At 41.7% G+C, this 18,777-nt stretch overlaps 1 gene segment (V, D, J or C); it reads left to right on the plus strand.

Annotated features, from left to right (window-relative positions):
- The first annotated feature begins 800 nt into the window (after positions 1-800).
- Positions 801-18,260, plus strand: LOC148142083 (Ig heavy chain C region-like). The segment is given in 4 exon segments: positions 801-842; positions 13,932-14,231; positions 16,291-16,599; positions 18,223-18,260. Coding segments are annotated over 4 exon segments (666 nt in total).
- Positions 18,261-18,777: the final 517 nt, after the last annotated feature.

The following is an 18,777-nucleotide window of genomic DNA, read 5'->3' on the forward strand; positions in this document are numbered from 1 at the left end:
GTCACAGTGATGTCGATAGTGACATCCTCATACAAAAACCACTGACAAGGGTTTGTCGCAAGTTGGTGATGACTAAAACTGAAGGAGCGAGATAATAATGTGAGATTTAATTTAAATCCCATGCAGGAGTGACGAGTTTGGACGAATTTCTAAAATTATTCTACTTTCCTCATTTTTATGGCTACATTAATGCACGCTGAACTTGCAAAAGTATTCCGAGCTTTTAAAATACAGTGAATAGAAAAAGCTGAAATATTCCACTAAATAATTTTTAGAGGAGCCTGGATCACTTCTTTCCAGGAATTGATGAAATTAAATATCAGCATTTTACAGTTTGCAGCACGCCGTAGTATTTGACACAATGTGTCTCACAGTGACATACTGGGGTGACACTGCAATTATGGGCAATACTAAAACCCGTCCAGCCCCCATTGTTTGTAACGAGTCAATGTTTACTTATACAGACGACCGAAACTCACACTTCAGTGTTAGTTCTGTGGTGTATTGTGCAATTATCGCTGTTTAAATTGTAAATTTAATTCGCAAAAGTGGTGATTATTATTGTAGCAGTTGGTGATTTTGAGAATCAGCTCATGCGTTACTCTGTGAAGTATAAAACATTATAATAATTTAATAAGAATGATCAGTATCCACTGTACAATGATAACATGATGAAGATTTATCGCGACTTCATTTTGACAGTGGTTCTGAATATTTAGAATAATGCAGGTTTTTGTTTGTTTTTATGCAAAGTCAGTTATTGTGTGACCCAGTCCAGAGAATGTAACGCAGTGATTATCTTGATTACTGGGGCCAAGGGACCATGGTGACGGTGACTTCAGGTAAGAATGTGAACTTTCTCAGTGACTTTATTTTTTGCGAACGTTCCATTCATGTGAATAATTCCTGAATTTAAATGAAACTTAGATCCTGTGCTGAACTTGGTTTGGTTCAGTTTGATTTTTGTTAAAACTGACAATAGACTTACATTAAGTCTCAGAAAATGACTGAAGTAGTGGTGGCGGATTCAGATGCTCAGTGCATATTTTTTTAAAAACTCATATGGGCATTCTGTGTGGCTGACTTACTTGAAACACCTAAAGTTTCTCAATCAGTCAGGTATAAGCAAAGTTTAGTAACACCCACTATCTGTGAGTTTTATTATCGACAACAAATGCTAAGAAACTTAAAGATGTTGGAAATATTACTAAACAGGATGATAATATGTTAATTTATTGAATATAATCCCTGGGTGCATAATGCTCTTACCATGATTGCATTTTGTCATTTGAGTTGTTAATTTTGTTGATGACAAGCATGTTGGATACTGTCATGGAATCTTCTTGCGGTGCTGCATTTCATTCTTTTGATTGGATGCTGAATGTATTTTATTTGCTTCTGTTGAAAAGTTGATTGGGTTCTGACTTTGCTTTATTTGATTCTGTTGAATTGAGTTGTTCCATCTTGTGGAATTGAACTGCGTTTTCATGCTTTCAGTAATCGGTGTTTTCTATTAGCAAAAAAGATTGTCTCTCTGGATGACTCTCAATTACGAATATCTGTGAAGAGCTTTGTTTGTACTGAATCGTTTCTGCGTTTGTTAAACGCGGGGCAATATTTTTTCTGATTGATTGAAAACACTATATCCGTTTGTAACTATCTGAAGACCAACTTAAGGCAGAAACACGGAAGTGTGAGAAATGAAAAAAAAACGACGACTTTTTAGAGCTTTTTTTATATACACAATCTCAGTTCTCATTTTAAACTAGTTAAAGTCTGTTTTGAGTAGCCTCATTCAAAATAAAATTTGGGACTAAAATCTGAAGCTACCGAATTCATCAGATTTCATAATTGAGACTAACTTATCATAACATTCAATAATAATGTTTGTCCATTGAACTAATTTTATTTTGACCTTAAGGCGATTAATCAATAGATGCCTTCAGCTGCTCTACTGTGCACTGCACAAGTTTGACATGATTAGAAGTACTATATAGGTTGATAACAAATTGACTTGTTGCCGAATATGTTAAAGCTTTAAGCTTTATTCAATAAGTTATATCAGAACCATGGCAACTGTTATGACTTTTTATGTCTATTTGATTTAATTATTCGCTTGTGTGATGGTGAGCAGTTTTGATGGTTTCCAACTTGGGATATTTGTTGTGAGATTACATTATGTTCCTGGTTCTGTTGAAAATGCTTGTAAAGAGACAGTTTTGCTGCAAACACATCATTGATCCTCGGTGTTGTGATTTGGTAATCGTTGTTCAGTTGAGGAGAGAATGTGCTTAGGTAAAATTAAGCTAATATATTGTTGAAGCTGTTTTTGATTTCTACATTGCTTTAGAAATGTTTGCATGGTTGTTGATAGTGAACTGCTCCAGTTTCCTCATTCAATGCAATCAGCATTGGAGTTGAACTTTCATTAAACCTAATATTAAGTGAAAGGCCAATCGCAAAGGATTTGGAAATGAAGGGAAACCAGATACGTTAGGGCGCGAGTTTTATTTGAAAGTAACAATTGAGGACTGGTCTAATCCAAACCTTAAATTCAAAACTCAGAACGCAATTTTCTACTTAAATCACAAAGTCTGTCTTGAAACCGTTTACAAGTCACAAGAAATATAAATAGAATTTCAAAAATATAATGTTCTAATTTTGTTGCGATTGAGCAAAAATGCCATTACTGTGATATCATTAATCAAGAATTACCTTTCAATTCCGCTGTACCCGACACAAAAGTTTCCTGGCTGGAAGAGATCGTTGGAAAAGACGATTAAGAAATTCTGCTCCAAATATTTCGATGCAGAACAAATTGATTTCACTGAATTGATCAGTTTTTCAGTTTAACTTGAAATGATTAATTCTTATACATCTGATTAAATTAGATTTACAGGATTAAAAAATGTAACATTAACTGAGTGATTTAATCCATGCCATGCTTTAGATGTTCCCGATCCATGTGTTTTGAGTAAATAGATACATTTTACAACAATATATCAACTGAAGAGTCATTCATTAGGAAACAGCTGCTATAGTCGATTATGTCACCAAATCTAGACTTCGAATCAATTAAAATAATCCATCATCAACTCACCATGGGAATAAATAATGCAAAATCGGAGATTTTAAAGATTCCCTTCGTCCCAACAAGTCCAAACCTGCGCTGAGCAACCACCCAGACACGTTCCCCGACATTAACCCCTAACAGTATGGACAATTCAGCTTATCCATATCGCCGAACCTGAACATCTTTGGACTGTGGGAGGAAACCAAAGCATCCACAGGAATGTCACCCAGACACTGGGAGAATGTGCAAACTCCATGCAGACAGATGCCCGAGGCGGGAGTTGAACCTGGATGCACTGGCACTGTGAGGCAACAGTGCGAACCACTGAGCCACCGTGCCACCCCCTTAATGTGCCTGTCCATGCTTTCCGACAGTTGCAGAATTCACAAATTTAGAGAAGACAGGAACTGGAGGGTAGTAGAGCACATTGTTTATTTAGCCACTGAGAATAGAGTAAGATTCATTTCTATTAACATACTGGCGCGATTTTTGGAATGTAGCAATCTGATTGCTCGCATTAGTTAAGTGTTGATGACCATTTATTTGGACATCAGATAAAGCGGGGAATGCAGACAGAAACTGTTTTCAATTCATACATTTTTTAAAAAAATCGTTGTTTAGAAAGAGGAATCAAGGAAAATAACTTGCCATTGCTAAGCACATCTGAGAGTAAATACTTGCCCTAATGTATCCAACAGACATGCATTCACACAATGGAATGCAGTATTGGTTTTGAGCAGTGCGTGCAACATTTCCAAAGTTCAAGAAATATTTTAAGAATATGCAGAAATAATTTAGAGAATATTCTATTTCCGCCGGAACTGTGCTTCTATTGGTGAAATGGTACACCACAATAATTTTCTTATTTACAATCACGATTAAGTTTATGAAATCAGTAGGTAATCTTACTTCACTGTGAAAACGTTCTGAGAAGCATTGATGCTTTCTCTCTGGCTAGTCCCTATTATGAAAGATAAATTACAGTGAATACATTTGATGTGACGAATTGAGCAGATATATCTTCTCAGATCAAGACTGTTGTACAGTGTGTTCCCGTGTTATCTCGATCGAGTTGTCAGCTGTTCCTGACCAGTTGTAAATCGACCGGTTCGGACACCTGAATCTCAGACAGTTCAATTTCATGTGGTGCTTCAAAACACTTTTGTCTGCCAGATATTAGGCACCACAGAATTGAGAGACCTGACTGAATTGTTACAATCAGAATAAACACTTCAGTAACAAAAGTCATATTGTAAGACCCCTGAAGTCAGTTGTTAGCAATGAACGATATATCATTCAGTGAGACACAGAGAAATATGCTGCATAATTTCTTTGTGCCTCTCTTGTCAGTGACACATTTAGTGGCGCAATGTAGAATAAAATTATTAAGAACTTATTGTCAGCATATAATGTTACTGGCAAAGGTGATGTTACACTTCAAAAACTTCTAATCTATTTCAACCTAAGCAGATCATCTGGTGCAGCAACATACACAGGGTTAAGGGGAAGGGAGTTCTCAGTTGAAATCCAGTGACAGTAAATTTATATCAGCGCAAATCCTAGTTTTATTCCTCTACAGTTCCCACAGAGCTTGAACAACTCGGAATTGCTATCTTGGATAATTTTTGAAATGCTACTTTCATCGTTTAAGCATTTTATAACAATCCCTGGTTGCTGAAATCCTTGGTTAATTATTAACAAATTTGTGCACTCTCAAACCGGTGGTCTGTGTTGTCGGAGATTATGTTCAGATCTGGTATAATGTAGTGGTAGTGTCTCTGACTCTGAGACAGATGGTTTGTGTACATTTACAACCTGTTAGAGAGGAATGTAATTCCATGTCTTATCCGGTTAATTGGGGGGAAAACACATTGACTTCTTTGAGTACTGTTGGAAGTCCACTCACAGAGGCCTGTGAAATCGATTTAATCGCTGTCCAGACTTGGGCCTCAGGTATTAGACAGAAGTTTGGCGGTTTGCAGCCTTTTTCAAATCAATATTTGTTTACAGTCTTTTGGGACTTGTTAGATGGGTTAATAGTGTAACTCGAGGAGAAAGCGAGGGCTACAGATGCTGGAGATCAGAGCTGCTGAAAATGTGTTGCTGGATAAGCGCAGCAGGTCAGGCAGCATCCAAGGAACAGGCGAATCGACGTTACGGGCACAAGCCCTTCTTCAGGAATCTCCTGAAATCCTCAAAGAAATCCGGGATTTTGACTTGCTGTTCTATCAATACCATTTATAACTAACCCACAATTAATTATTCCCAAAGCATATTTGATGACATTAAGTTGGAGCAGTTTTCGTTTGAATCAAACCATTACTGTGAGTGAATTTGACTGTTCAGTCCGGTGGGATTTTGGTTGAATCCAACACTTTGGTGGTAGCTTTTCAACTAGTCGTCAACTGATATCTCAGATCATCCAGTACATCTTCTTATTATGCTTTTCCAACAGAAGTTAGGTAAACTTAATCACCGTCTAACTCAATAGGAATGAGTTCTCGTTCGAGAAAATATGAAAACAATTTGCTGAAGGCGGATCACTGCACTTGAAATGATAAGCTTCCTTTCTCTGCACAGGAACTGCCAGACCTGAAGCTTTTCTTCAGAGAATTCTGTTTTTTCTTTCGGATTTCTAGCATTCAATGTTTGTTGTTTCATCTAAAAAAGAAGTCCTTTATATGAAACAAGTTGTTCAAAGAGAAAATATATTTTACCAAATTGTGAATTGTCAGAAATATTTAATACCAGGTCATCGTTGAAAGTGAGTGATCTCATGTAGAGCCATGATTTCAGAAGAAACAGTATGATGAAGTAACAACCTGTTCCAGAGGGCAATGGCTGCTGTATAGAATTATAGAATCTCTACAGTGTAGAAACAGGCCATTTGTCCCAACAAGTCCATACCTACCCTTTGAAGAGTAACCCACCCAGACCCATTCCCCTACCCTATAGACCATACATTTAACGCGAATGAATACATCTAAATTACATATCCCTGAACACCACGTGCAATTTAGCATGGCCAATTCACCTGACCTTCGCATCTTTGGAGTGTATTTAGGCGGGAGTTATTCTGACCACTCAAATAGAGAATGTCGATGCTCCTGTTCCAAATAATCAACAGGAATATTTAAAGAATATTTTCAACAATTCATTCGTTGAAATATTTTAGTAAAAGGTGTTCACCATCTTTGCTAGCTGAACTCATGACACAATGATAGGAAGGTATGATCAGGAGTAAAACACTCAGCCCCTCGAGCTATTCCACCACTCACTTAAAACATGGTACATCTGCGAGATAACCTTTGACTAAAACTCTTTAACACATCTGATTAACAAGCAATAACTATCCCCGATTTAATGATTCAACTGCACATAACAGAGGGAGACACCATTTCTGAAATGCATTTGTGTAAGTATGTAATGTGACACAAAGAGGTTGTAATTAATTGCTCGTGAAAATAAGTTTTAAGTTTCTGACAATTTTCAACTCAATCATCCCAATCGTCATATCCCTTTAATTTAACATTATTTTTCTTTATTCCAGGGAAGTATAATGTATGATTGCCGTGCTAAAAATGAGGAAAGCTTCTTGCCCATTAAATGATTAAGAAGTAGTTCACTGGAAATACAATTAAACGACACACAACGAAACTATTAAGCACGTCGTCTTTGTGTGGACACGCAAGCGCCAGAATAATCTTCATTTTTTCTAGTAGTTATTTGCATCTGTAGATAGGCGTGGAAATGTTAGGCATTCTACATCTCCTTGAGAGATCAGTCGACTTTGGCCTTCTTGACTTTCTGACATTTGTGTGGTATTAACATTTTCACAGCTCTGTCAGGAAGTGAGTTTCATAGCTGTGATACAGAAAGAGTGAAGGGGCAATGAAAGAATTGCAAGTCAAAATGTAGTAATGTTTGGAGGAACAGTCAACAGTCTTACCCACACGCGGTAAGATTGAACCATTTTGTGTACTGTTCAACTAAAGAATGAACCTTTGGATTTCTCTGTCACAGAAACGGTTTGAAGTCAAAACATCAAATGATTTCAAGAAGGTGATAGTTTTTTCAAGCGTTGAAGGAAACAATAGGTATGTGGGGAAAAGAGTTGAACTGTGTACAATATTGGTTGAAAATTGTGAAACCATTGAATGGGGCATGGTTGTTAAGTTTTCACATAACAGCAAAATTGGTTCTATAATTGACAATAAAGGTTATCTCAAAGTACAACGAGATCATGATCAGCTGGGCCAATGGGCAGAGGAGGGGCAGATAGAGTTCAGTTTCAACTGAATATGACTCATTGCATTTTGGGAACAGAAATCAGGAAACAACTTAAAGTGAATGGTAGTGCACTGGGTCGTGATGTCGAACAGAAGCACCTGGGGATTCAGATACATAGATTCGTACAGAGTTAATGATATGGCAATGGGTAGTTTTGTCGAACAGAGGGACCTGAGGGATCAGATACATATATTGTTGAAAGTGGTGTCTCAAGTAGCTGGCGCGTTGAAGAATGTGTTTGCAAAATGTGTTCTCATTGCACAGAGCATTGAGTATAAAGGTTGGGAGTTTGTGTTGCAACTGTACCTGACATTGGAATGAACTGCCGGAGGAAGTGGCAAATGCATATCCAGTTACAAAATTTCCAAGACATTTGGACAGGTAAAGGAACTGAATAGATCTGGATAAATATGGGCCAAAAGACCGTTTGGTTTTAAAAGTGCTTACCGGTAGCGGGCAGCGGTGTTTTTTTTTCTCTCTTCACAGAAAGAGCGGGAGCACCAGGGGGAAGTGACGACGACCAGAGGGGCAGCCGAGACCCGGAAGCAGTTAGTGTAAGCTTACCTGGGTAGGTTTTTTCCCCCTTTAAAAGCGCCAAGGAGAGGAACCCGAGGCACTACACGGGTAGTGCCTCCCACCTGCCCTCCTCCTCTAACCTAATAATAACACCTGTTGTGGTAAGTAGGTAAGTGCTGAATTTTGCTTGTTGTATTCTTTAGACCCAGTTTTTTTTTTAAATAAAAGTTAGCTTTAGAGGGATGGCAGTGAAGGCAGTGCAATGTTCCTCCTGCAACATGTATGAGGTGAGGGATGCCATCGACGTCCCTGCCGATTACACTTGCAGGAAGTGCACCCATCTCCAGCTCCTCCAAGACCGTGTTAGGGAACTGGAGCTGGAGTTGGATGAACTTCGGATCATTCGGGAGGCAGAGGGGGTCATAGATCAGAGTTATAGGGAAGTAGTAACTCCAAAGATGGCAGATAGATGGGTGACAGTGAGGGGGACTGGGAGGAAGCAGCCAGTGCAGGGACCCCCTGCGGCCATTCCCCTCAAGAACAAGTATACCGTTTTGGATACTTGTGGGGGGGATGACTTACCAGGGGTAAGTAACGGGGCTCAGGTCTCTGGCACGGAGCCTGTCCCCGTTACTCAGAAGGGAAGGGTGAAGAAGAGCAGAGCAGTAGTAATTGGGGACTCGATAGTTAGGGGCACAGATAGGCGGTTTTGTGGGAACGAGAGAGACTCACGTTTGGTATGTTGCCTCCCAGGTGCAAGGGTACGTGATGTCTCTGATCGTGTTTTCCGGGTCCTGGAGGGGGAGGGGGAGCAGCCCGAAGTCGTGGTCCATGTTGGCACCAACGACATAGGTAGGAGGAGTGCCGAGAATGTTAGACAGGCTTTCAGGGAGCTCGGTTGGAAGCTCAGAGTTAGAACGAACAGAGTTGTTGTCTCTGGTTTGTTACCCGTGCCACGTGATAGAGATTCGAGGAATAGGGAAAGAAAACACTTAAATGCGTGGCTACAGGGATGGTGCAGGAGGGAGGGATTCCGGTTTTTGGATAACTGGGGTTCTTTCTGGGGACGATGGGACCTCTATAAACAGGATGGTCTACACCTGAACCTGAGGGGCACCAGTATCCTTGGGGGGAGGTTTGCTAGTGCTCTTGGGGGGGGTTTAAACTAACTCTGCAGAGGCATGGGAACCCAGATTGTAGCTTCAGGGTGCAGGGCCTGGAGTGTAGGGAGGTTAGGAACATGGCATCAATTTCCAAGGAGGGTGTCTGTAAACAGGAAAGTGGCTTGAAGTGTGTATACTTCAATGCAAGAAGTATACGAAGTAAGGTAGGTGAACTTGCAGCGTGGGTTGGTACCTGGGACTTCGATGTTGTGGCTATTACGGAGACATGGCTAGAACAGGGACAGGATTGGCTGTTGCAGGTTCCAGGATTTAAATGTTTTAGTAGGGTCAGAGGTGGGGGTAAAAGAGGGGGAGGTGTGGCATTGCTTGTCAAAGATAGTATTACAGTGGTGGAAAGGACGATGGATGAGGACTTGCCATCTGAGGTAGTTTGGGCTGAGGTTCGGAATAGGAAAGGTGAGGTCACCCTGTTAGGAGTCTTTTACAGGCCTCCCAATAGTCCTAGAAACGTAGAAGAAAGGATAGGGAAGGTGATTCAGGAGATGAGTGACAGTAATAGGGTGGTGGTTATGGGGGACTTTAACTTTCCTGATATTGATTGGGAAAGCTATAGCTCAAGTTCGTTAGATGGGTCAGTGTTTGTTCAATGTGTGCAGGAGAGTTTCCTGACACAATATGTAGACAGGCCAACAAGAGGTGAGGCCATACTGGATTTGGTTCTGGGTAACGAACCAGGCCAGGTGTTAGAATTAGAGGTAGGTGAGCACTTTGGGGATAGTGACCATAATTCGGTGATTTTTACTCTCGTGATGGAGAGGGATAAGTGTGTACTACAGGGCAAGAGTTATAGCTGGGGTCAGGGAAATTATGATGCGGTGAGGCATGACTTAGGATGTGTGGCTTGGAAAAGTAGACTCCAAGGCAAGAGTGTAAATGATATGTGGAGCTTGTTCAAGGAGCAACTATTGAGTGTCCTTGATAATTATGTACCTGTCAGGCAGGGAGGAAAGGGTCGTGCGAGGGAGCCGTGGTTTAATAAGGAATTGGAATCCCTTGTTAAATGGAAGAGGGCGGCCTATCTCAAGATGAGACGTGAAGGTTCAATTGGGGCGATTGAGAGTTATAGGGTAGCCAGGAAGGACCTGAAGAGAGAGCTAAGAGCAGCAAGGAGGGGACATGAAAGGTCCTTAGTCGGTAGGATTAGGGAAAACCCTAAGGCTTTCTATAGGTATGTTAGGAATAAAAGAATGACTAGGGTAGGAATAGGTCCAGTCAAGGATAGTAGTGGGAAGTTGCGTGTGGAGGCGGAAGAGATTGGGGAGACACTGAATGAATACTTTTCTTCAGTATTTACTCAGGAACAGGGCATTGTCGTCGATGTGAATACTGAGTCACAAATAAGTAGAATGGATGGCTTTGAGGTATGTAGAGAAGAGGTGTTGGAAATCCTGGAAAAGGTGAAAATAGATAAGTCCCCTGGGCCTGATGGCATTTATCCTAGGATTCTCTGGGAAGCAAGGGAGGAGATTGCAGAGCCATTGGCCTTGATTTTTATGTCCTCTTTGTCTACAGGAGTAGTGCCAGAAGACTGGAGGATAGCAAATGTGGTTCCCTTGTTCAAAAAGGGGAGTAGGGATAACCCTAGTAACTATAGGCCGGTGAGTCTCACTTCTGTTGTGGGCAAAGTCTTAGAGAGAATTGTAAGGTATAGGATTTATGCACATCTGGATAGGAATAATGTGATCAAGGATAGTCAGCATGGTTTTGTGAAGGGCAGGTCGTGCCTCACAAACCTTATTGAATTCTTTGAAAAGGTGACGAAGGAGGTTGATGAGGGGAAAGCGGTAGATGTGGTATTTATGGATTTTAGTAAGGCGTTTGATAAGGTTCCCCATGGTAGGCTACTGCAGAAAATACGGAGATATGGCATTGAGGGTGACTTGGAGGTTTGGATTAGGAATTGGCTGGATGGAAGAAGACAGAGGGTAGTAGTTGATGGCAACGTTTCTTCATGGAGTGCCGTCACTAGCGGTGTTCCGCAAGGATCTGTTTTGGGACCATTGCTGTTTGTCATTTTTATAAATGACCTGGAAGAGGGGTTAGAAGGTTGGGTGAGCAAGTTTGCGGATGATACGAAAGTCGGAGGAGTTGTTGACAGTGAGGAAGGATGTGGCAGGTTACAGCAGGATATAGAGAAGCTGCAGAGCTGGGCAGAAAGGTGGCAAATGGAATTCAATGTAGCTAAATGTGAGGTGATTCACTTTGGGAAGAATAACAAAAAGATGGGGTACTGGGCTAATGGTCGGATACTTGGTAGTGTGGATGAGCAGAGGGATCTTGGTGTCCATGTACACAGATCTCTGAAAGTTGCCACCCAGGTAAATAGTGCGGTGAGGAAGGCATATGGCGTACTGGCTTTTATTGGTAGAGGAATTGAGTTCCGGAGTCCTGAGGTCATGATGCAGTTGTATAAAACTCTGGTGCGGCCGCATCTGGAATATTGTGTGCAGTTTTGGTCGCCATACTATAGGAAGGATGTGGAGGCACTGGAACGGGTGCAGAGGAGGTTTACCAGGATGTTGCCTGGTATGGCAGGAAGATCGTATGAGGAAAGACTGAGACACTTGGGGCTGTTTTCATTAGAGAAAAGAAGGTTTAGGGGTGACTTGATTGAGGTGTACAAGATGATTAGGGGGTTAGATAGGGTTGACAGTGTGAACCTTTTCCCACGTATGGAGTCGGGTATTACAAGGGGGCATAGCTTTAAATTAAGGGGGGGTAGATATAGGACTGAAGTTAGGGATAGGTTCTTCACTCAGCGAGTCGTAAGTTCATGGAATGCCCTGCCAGCAGCAGTGGTGGACTCTCCCTCTTTATGGGCATTTAAGCGGGCATTGGATAGGTATATGGAGGATAGTGGGTTCGTATAGGTTAGGTGGGCTTGGATCGGCGCAACATCGAGGGCCAAAGGGCCTGTACTGCGCTGTATTCTTCTATGTTCTAAATGCCGGCTAATAGAATTTGTTTAATTTGGAACCCTGGTTGTCATGGACGAGCTGGGCCGAACGGCCTGTTTCTGTGTTGTATGACTCTCTAAATCTCTGACTTTATGGTGGAGTAGGCTGAAAGTTGGAAGCTAGTGATCTAGTGAGGAGGTAGGTTGGTGATGTTGTAGATTTTGAGCTGATAGGCCGTGAGGTGTTGGGTGGCTGCTGGGTGAGCTTGCATGCACCTAGTCTGGCAGGGTGGCATCAAAGCAAATCATAATGGTCACAAGGAAATAACTTGGTCACATTGTGCTTGGTAGGTGAGGGGTCGTTGGAGCAGCAATGCAGGGTGTCTCCCTTGTGCCAAGATGGTTAACTGAGTGGCCAGCAGGCTGCAGGGCTGGTTAGTTGAGAGCTGGGGAGGGTGCGGGGCTGGTTAGTTGGAGGTGGGCAGGGTGCCAGGCCAATTTGTTGAGAGGTCAACAGGGTGTGGGGCTGGTCAGTTGTGAGGTGGGGAGTGAGTCATGTTGGTTAGTTGAGTGGTAAACAGGGTGTCAGACTGGTCAGTTCAGACATTGGCAAGACGGCAGACTGGTTAGTCGAGAGGTTGGCAGAGTGTCGGACTGGTTAGTTGCGAGATGTGCATTGTGTCGGACTGGTTAGCTGAGAGGTGGGCAGGCTGCCGGGCTGGTTAGTTGAGAGGTGGGCAGGATGTCGGGAAGTTTAGTTGATCGGCTTAGCAGAGTGCTGGGCTGTTTCGAGGACAGAAGGTTACTTTACTGATGTGTCAAGTGAATATGATGTCAAAATGTAAAGCTCGGAGTGTGGCGAAGGACTGATGGGAACAGAGCTAGGATGCAATGTGCACAGGTTGACTTGGGTAAAATGAGAGGTCAGTGGTGAAGGTCTGAGGTCATATCTGGGGGAGTGGCATCCTGTCAGGGGTTGTGAAAAGTCTGATGTCAGGACTATATTCACCAAGGACCAGGTGCAGTGTAGTAGGAGTGGAATTGAGTGAAAGGAATCGAGATTACATTGTCGTCCGGAATATGGATTGCCTTGAATGTGTGTTATCTCTTGCGATGAGAGTCATGTGTTCCGAGGGTGAATGAGCGTGTAACAGTGTAGGGGTTGTCAATGTGAGTGCAAATTGAGGTTGAGAGAGAGAGTCAGAGCGGTGGTTAGTCTGAGAGATTAGACTTTTACCATGAACTGCTTGTAAGTTTAATAGTTATTGAAGTAAAAGAGTACTTGTTCATTTCTCGAATCATATTGACATAAATGCTCAGTTCAGCTAGCTGTCACACTCTAAAGTCTCTGAACCTTAATGGCCCTCTATGTTTACGAGGCCTCCAGAATTCAGATAATTGACAAGTCGATCATTGAGCTTCCAGATAATTGGCATGATATCAGCTGTGACAGACATTCTCTCAGTCCCAGTGCCCTGCAACTGCCTTCTTCACAGAGAGGAGATTCTGACTGACATTGATAAGCGAGGAAGGGATACTGGACTCGAAACGTTCACTCTGTTTTCTCTCCACTGATGCTGCCAGTTGTTGGGTTTCTCCAGCAACTTCGGTTTTTATTTCCAATTCCAACTTCCACGTTTTCTTGGTTTGGATTTTGTGAATCGACTATGCTCGTCACCTGCAATCCAATGAAAGTGTTACTTGGTGAGATTTTCTAACAGTTACTTTTCGTGGGATCAGGGTGTTCTTATTTCTAAGTTATATCGTAATGGTCAAGTTCAAGGGCATGTTTCTGACGAGGGAACCAATAGATCATGATCACCGACTGATTGGAAACAAAAATAAACTTAAAGTATGCTGAAGATTTTAGCAGGAACACACTGGCATACAATTACAGCTGAGGAAACATTTACGTAACCAATAAGGTCGAATTAACAGAAAGTAACTTGCTCAATTGATCATTCTATCCTAGAGACTGTATCTACCCCCACACTTTATGGACTTGTCTCCTCCTGTCAGCAACACAACGCCGACGGTTCTGTGATCTTTGGTTGTTTGGCCATGGACTATTCCCCTGACGGTACCAAGGTGACGTGGAAGAAAGGTGGGCAGCCAATCACGACTGCACTGAAGACTTATCCATCCGTGAGAAACAAGAAGGGAACTTACACCCTGAGCAGCCAGTTAACCCTGCCTGAGTCAGAAGCGGATTGTAGCAAAATCTTCTGTGAGGTTCAACACAGCGGGTCAAAGCAGAGCACTGGAATGCCATGTAAGTCTTGTGGAAACTGAGGTGAACAGTACATCTTTGGTTAACACGAATAGGGCATTAGTTACAATACATTTGACATAGCCATAGAGATATACAGCACAGGAAAAGGTCATTCGGCCCATTCAGTCCAAGCCAATCAATAACAGTTCCCTAACTATTCCAGTTCAATGTGTCCGCAATTGATCCATTGCTTTGTGTGACTTGGCATTTCTTATATGCATCTAAATATTTCTCACATATTATGCGGGGCTCAGCCTCGACATGACTTACTGGCACTGAGCTACAGATTCACACCCTCTGTGTGATTTTGTTTTCCCCGATATACTCGTGTCCTGACCTTAACCCTATGCCCTTGAGACATTGCTCCATCCATAAAGGGAAAATGTTTTGTTCTGTTTACTCTGTGTATGTCTACCATAATTCCACACATCACAATCTTCTCTGCTCCAAGAAAAACCCCAGTTTGGTGAATCACATTTCATAATTAAAAACTTCAAGCCCACGAAAAATCCTGGAATATCTCAACAATGCTGCCTTCTGTCTAATCACATTCCTTCCATAACATGCAGTCCTATACTACGCACGATGCTTCATGTCTGGCTTAACCAGTATTTCATTAATTTCCAGTATCATCTCCCAACACCTAATGTAAATGTCTTGGCTCATAAAAGCAAATACTCTTCACACATTCTTAGCGTTTTTATCCCCCTGCCACATTACTATAAGGGATCGATGGGCATGAAATCCTTTTCAGGGTTCCACCATTCAAAACATAATACCTCTTAGTTTCTTCTGACCAAGTGCATCACCTTAGACCTTTCCAGAATGATTTCAATTTGCCATTTCTCAGCACAAGTGGCCAACCCTTCTGTAACTTAATGCAATCTAAAGCTATCATGTTCAGAACCTGCCAACATGGCAATTTTCACTTCATCTGTGAACTTACTAGCCAAATCTCCTGCAGTATATTCTAAATCACTTTTACATAATAGAGACATCAATAAATCAACACTGAATCCTGCAGAACACCACTAGACATATCCTTGCAGCCACACAAACATCCTACGGCCATTATCCTCTGCACTCCGCCACTCAGCTACCTCAGGATTCAATTCGTCAAATTGACTTGATCTCACCTGGCTCTGATCTTGACTATCATCTGGACATCGACTTATTCCTGCGAAAACTACCATCGAATTGCTCAGACATGACTTCTCTCAATAAATTCGTGCTGAGAATTGTTGATTACTCTTCCCGATGAAGGTTAATTCCCCTCTCCATAGTTATAATGTGTTCCCTACTACTGAGTCTAGCTTGAGCCGAGCCTGTGGTTTCATTGTTTTTCCCTTCATCCGTCCTGCATAACAATACCATATTGGCAGTTTTGCCATATACCCTGTGGCCAGGAATTATAAATTATTCCCAGCGACCCACTATTTCATCCTTCACCTGGCATACATTTTATCTGCCCTGGAAATATAACTATTTTTCATCCAGCAAGACAGCACATCACATCATCTATCCTAAATCCTGAACAAAACATCACAACACTTCTCCATGTTTTCGATACCCAGATATTCCCTCACACTGGTGAACATCAACAATCTTTACCCCGCTTCTACATCATTTCCTGCCTCGCTTGAAGGCATTATATTTGGAATATTGAACTGCCACTCCTCCCCCTCTCTCAACATGTCTCCATGATATCAACACTTCCTCCTTTATGCCGTTAACTCACCGGCCTTGTTTATCATGCTCCTATCATTGAAATGAATGCCATCCAACATTACTATCTCACCCTCTGATTTAACTGGCCTATCATTTCTGTGTCTTCTTGACTTCCTTGATGTGACCTGTAATTTTAGCATTTCATTGTCATTATCACATCGTCCTGCTAATTGTACAGTGTTGATCTCAGCTTCTATAACACTCTGCATAATTATGATACTTGTAATAATAAGGTTAGTATCTATTAGCCATAAAAAAACTTTGTTATAATAGAACTGAATGTATTTTTTATCAAATTTGTCAGATAATTTATGCAATGTTTTTCATAAAGGTCCATTTCTCCCGCCAACTCTTCTTCTCACCGTGAGTCCCAGTGAAGAAATCGCAAGCAGCAAGTTTGCAACCATCATCTGTTCAATCATTGATTTCCATCCGAAGGAAATCTCCGTGACATTGTTGAAAAATGGCCAATCCGTGGATTCTGTTGTCTTCACGTCTCCTGTGTGTGAGGCGGATGGGAACTTCTCGGTGATGAGTCGGCTGACAGTCCCTTATGGTGAATGGTTCAACAGCGCAGTCTATACCTGCCAGGTCACTCATGGAGAGAACACTCAAAGTCAAAACATCACCACACCCCAGGGTAAGACATACATACGAGAGAACTAGAAATCATTTTGAACTCCGATGTGAATCAGATACACACATTAATCAAATTTAGTGAACAGCACTCAGGTGTATAGCATCCCATTAACAAACGTATCATGTATTTCAGTTTGAGTGTTACATTGGCATTGCTCATAATTCAACATTATGTCAAATCAGAAAAGCATGTTTCCCTTTATATTGAAGACATATAGACAGTGAGCTGGATTAATAGTCTTTTTTTAAAGTAGTTTGTTGGCTGACCACATTTTTGGAGAGGCAGAGTGCCGAATCCATACCTGGTGACTTGCTTAAGGATAAAGGGGTTGGGGTGGGGGAGGGGTGCCTGTCTTGTGGGGGCCGGGGTGCAGGGTCAGAGAGGTATTTCTTTGAAACATAGAACATGCTGAGAGGCCGAGATTGGATGAACGTGGAGTAAATGTTTTGGCCGTAGGCTAGAGTAGGACATGAGTGCATATCCTCGGAGTCAAAGGGTGCACCATTTGGCATTGAGATGGGGAAGAATTTCTTCAGCCAGAGGGTGGTGCATGTGTGGAATTCATTGCTGCAGAGGGTTATGGAGGCCAAGTCAGTGACTGTATTTAAGGTGGCGATAGATCGGTTAGTACATGGAGAAGGCTGGAGAATGGGGTAGAAGAACATACCAGCCTTGATCGAATGGCAGGGCAGACTCGATTGGCCGAACTGCCTCATTCTGCACCTTTATCTTACTATCTTGTGGTCTCAAAATGACATGGTAAAATGTGCAGCGACCCTTTTTTCAAAATAGATCAAAATATGTTCAGTGCTTCATTTCCAGTTCAGGAATGACCTGTTGTCCTTGTGCATTGTACGTCATAGATTTTATCTGGTACTGAGCTCTTCAACTTCATTCATGGGACCAGGCCGAAGACCAAGTTGGTCTCACATTTGATTGATCTGGATAAACATGACCTAATTGAGCCTCTTTAAGATACTCTCTGCAATTAGTGGATGTGGCAGGAGAATACATTCTAGTGGTAAGGCTACAGTAGGGATGAACGATCTAGGAATTTGAGTCAGACTGATTGAGCCCAGGTGAGGATGGAAATGTTCATGCAGTGAGCAGTGGAAGTCTGAATAATACTCGCGCAAATTTCCATCAAGTTGGTAGAATAATTTAAGACACTCGTATTTTTTTAGTCTTTGTTCTACTAAGGAATTCACTGTTTTGTTTTTAGATCTACTCCAAATTTGACAGGAGTAATAATATCTCATGGTATGTTTTAGAGAATGATCTCACACCAATAATGTTAATTATTTTCAATAACGTTAAACATATTGATTAAAATTTCTGTTACTGATCACTGCCCCGTAACAACTTATATCCTCTGCAAATACATGAGAACAAAGACAATAATTATGATTGATTACAGTTTGCCCAAAATTCGGGATGTAATTTGGCATTCAGAATGCCCAGCAGCATTTGCAAGTAAGTTTTATGAACATAGAAATGAAGCCGTTATATTCAGATTACTCTTGTCACAAGTATGAATGGATGGTCGTAAGTGAGAGAAGAACTCTGGAAGGAAGGTAATTCCATGTGTTACACCATGGTATCTTTGATTTTACTTTTTCACAGGTTTCACTTGTTACAAAGCCAGTGTTCTTTATGAATGATTACACGGGGCATGTTATAGATAATAACAAATGTTTTCACAAATCAAAATATATAAACAACAGGAACCATCATTTCAGCAATTGTTGGAAGCTGCCATTTCAAAGTGGTTTCTTCACTTCATGTGGGAGTAGCCTGAAGGCTCGGTGTTTTGATTCGAAAGAGGCATTTTTCATTGATTTGATTTTTGTTTCATAGGAGTTAATGAGTGCCACGATTACACAGTTAAAATTCTACCACCGCCAGTAGAACAGGTCTTACTGGAGGCGACGGTGACATTAACCTGTGTTATGTCCAATCTTCCTTCTGGAGTCAATGTCACCTGGATACAAGAAAAGAAGACTCTGAAATCAGAGTTTGCTAACCAGCCTGGAGAAGATCCCGACAGCGTGATCAGCAAATTGAGCATTTCTACTCAAACCTTGCTGAGTGACTTTAGTTTTGAATGCGTGGTGAACCATCCGTATCTACCGACTCCTCTGAGAGACTCCATCCGCAAGGGAAATGGTGAGCGGTGAG

This window comes from Chiloscyllium plagiosum, unplaced genomic scaffold (genome assembly GCF_037043375.1).
Source record: "Chiloscyllium plagiosum isolate Xiang-an unplaced genomic scaffold, Cpla_swu_hap1 HiC_scaffold_31, whole genome shotgun sequence".
Taxonomy (NCBI): Eukaryota; Metazoa; Chordata; class Chondrichthyes; order Orectolobiformes; family Hemiscylliidae; genus Chiloscyllium; species Chiloscyllium plagiosum.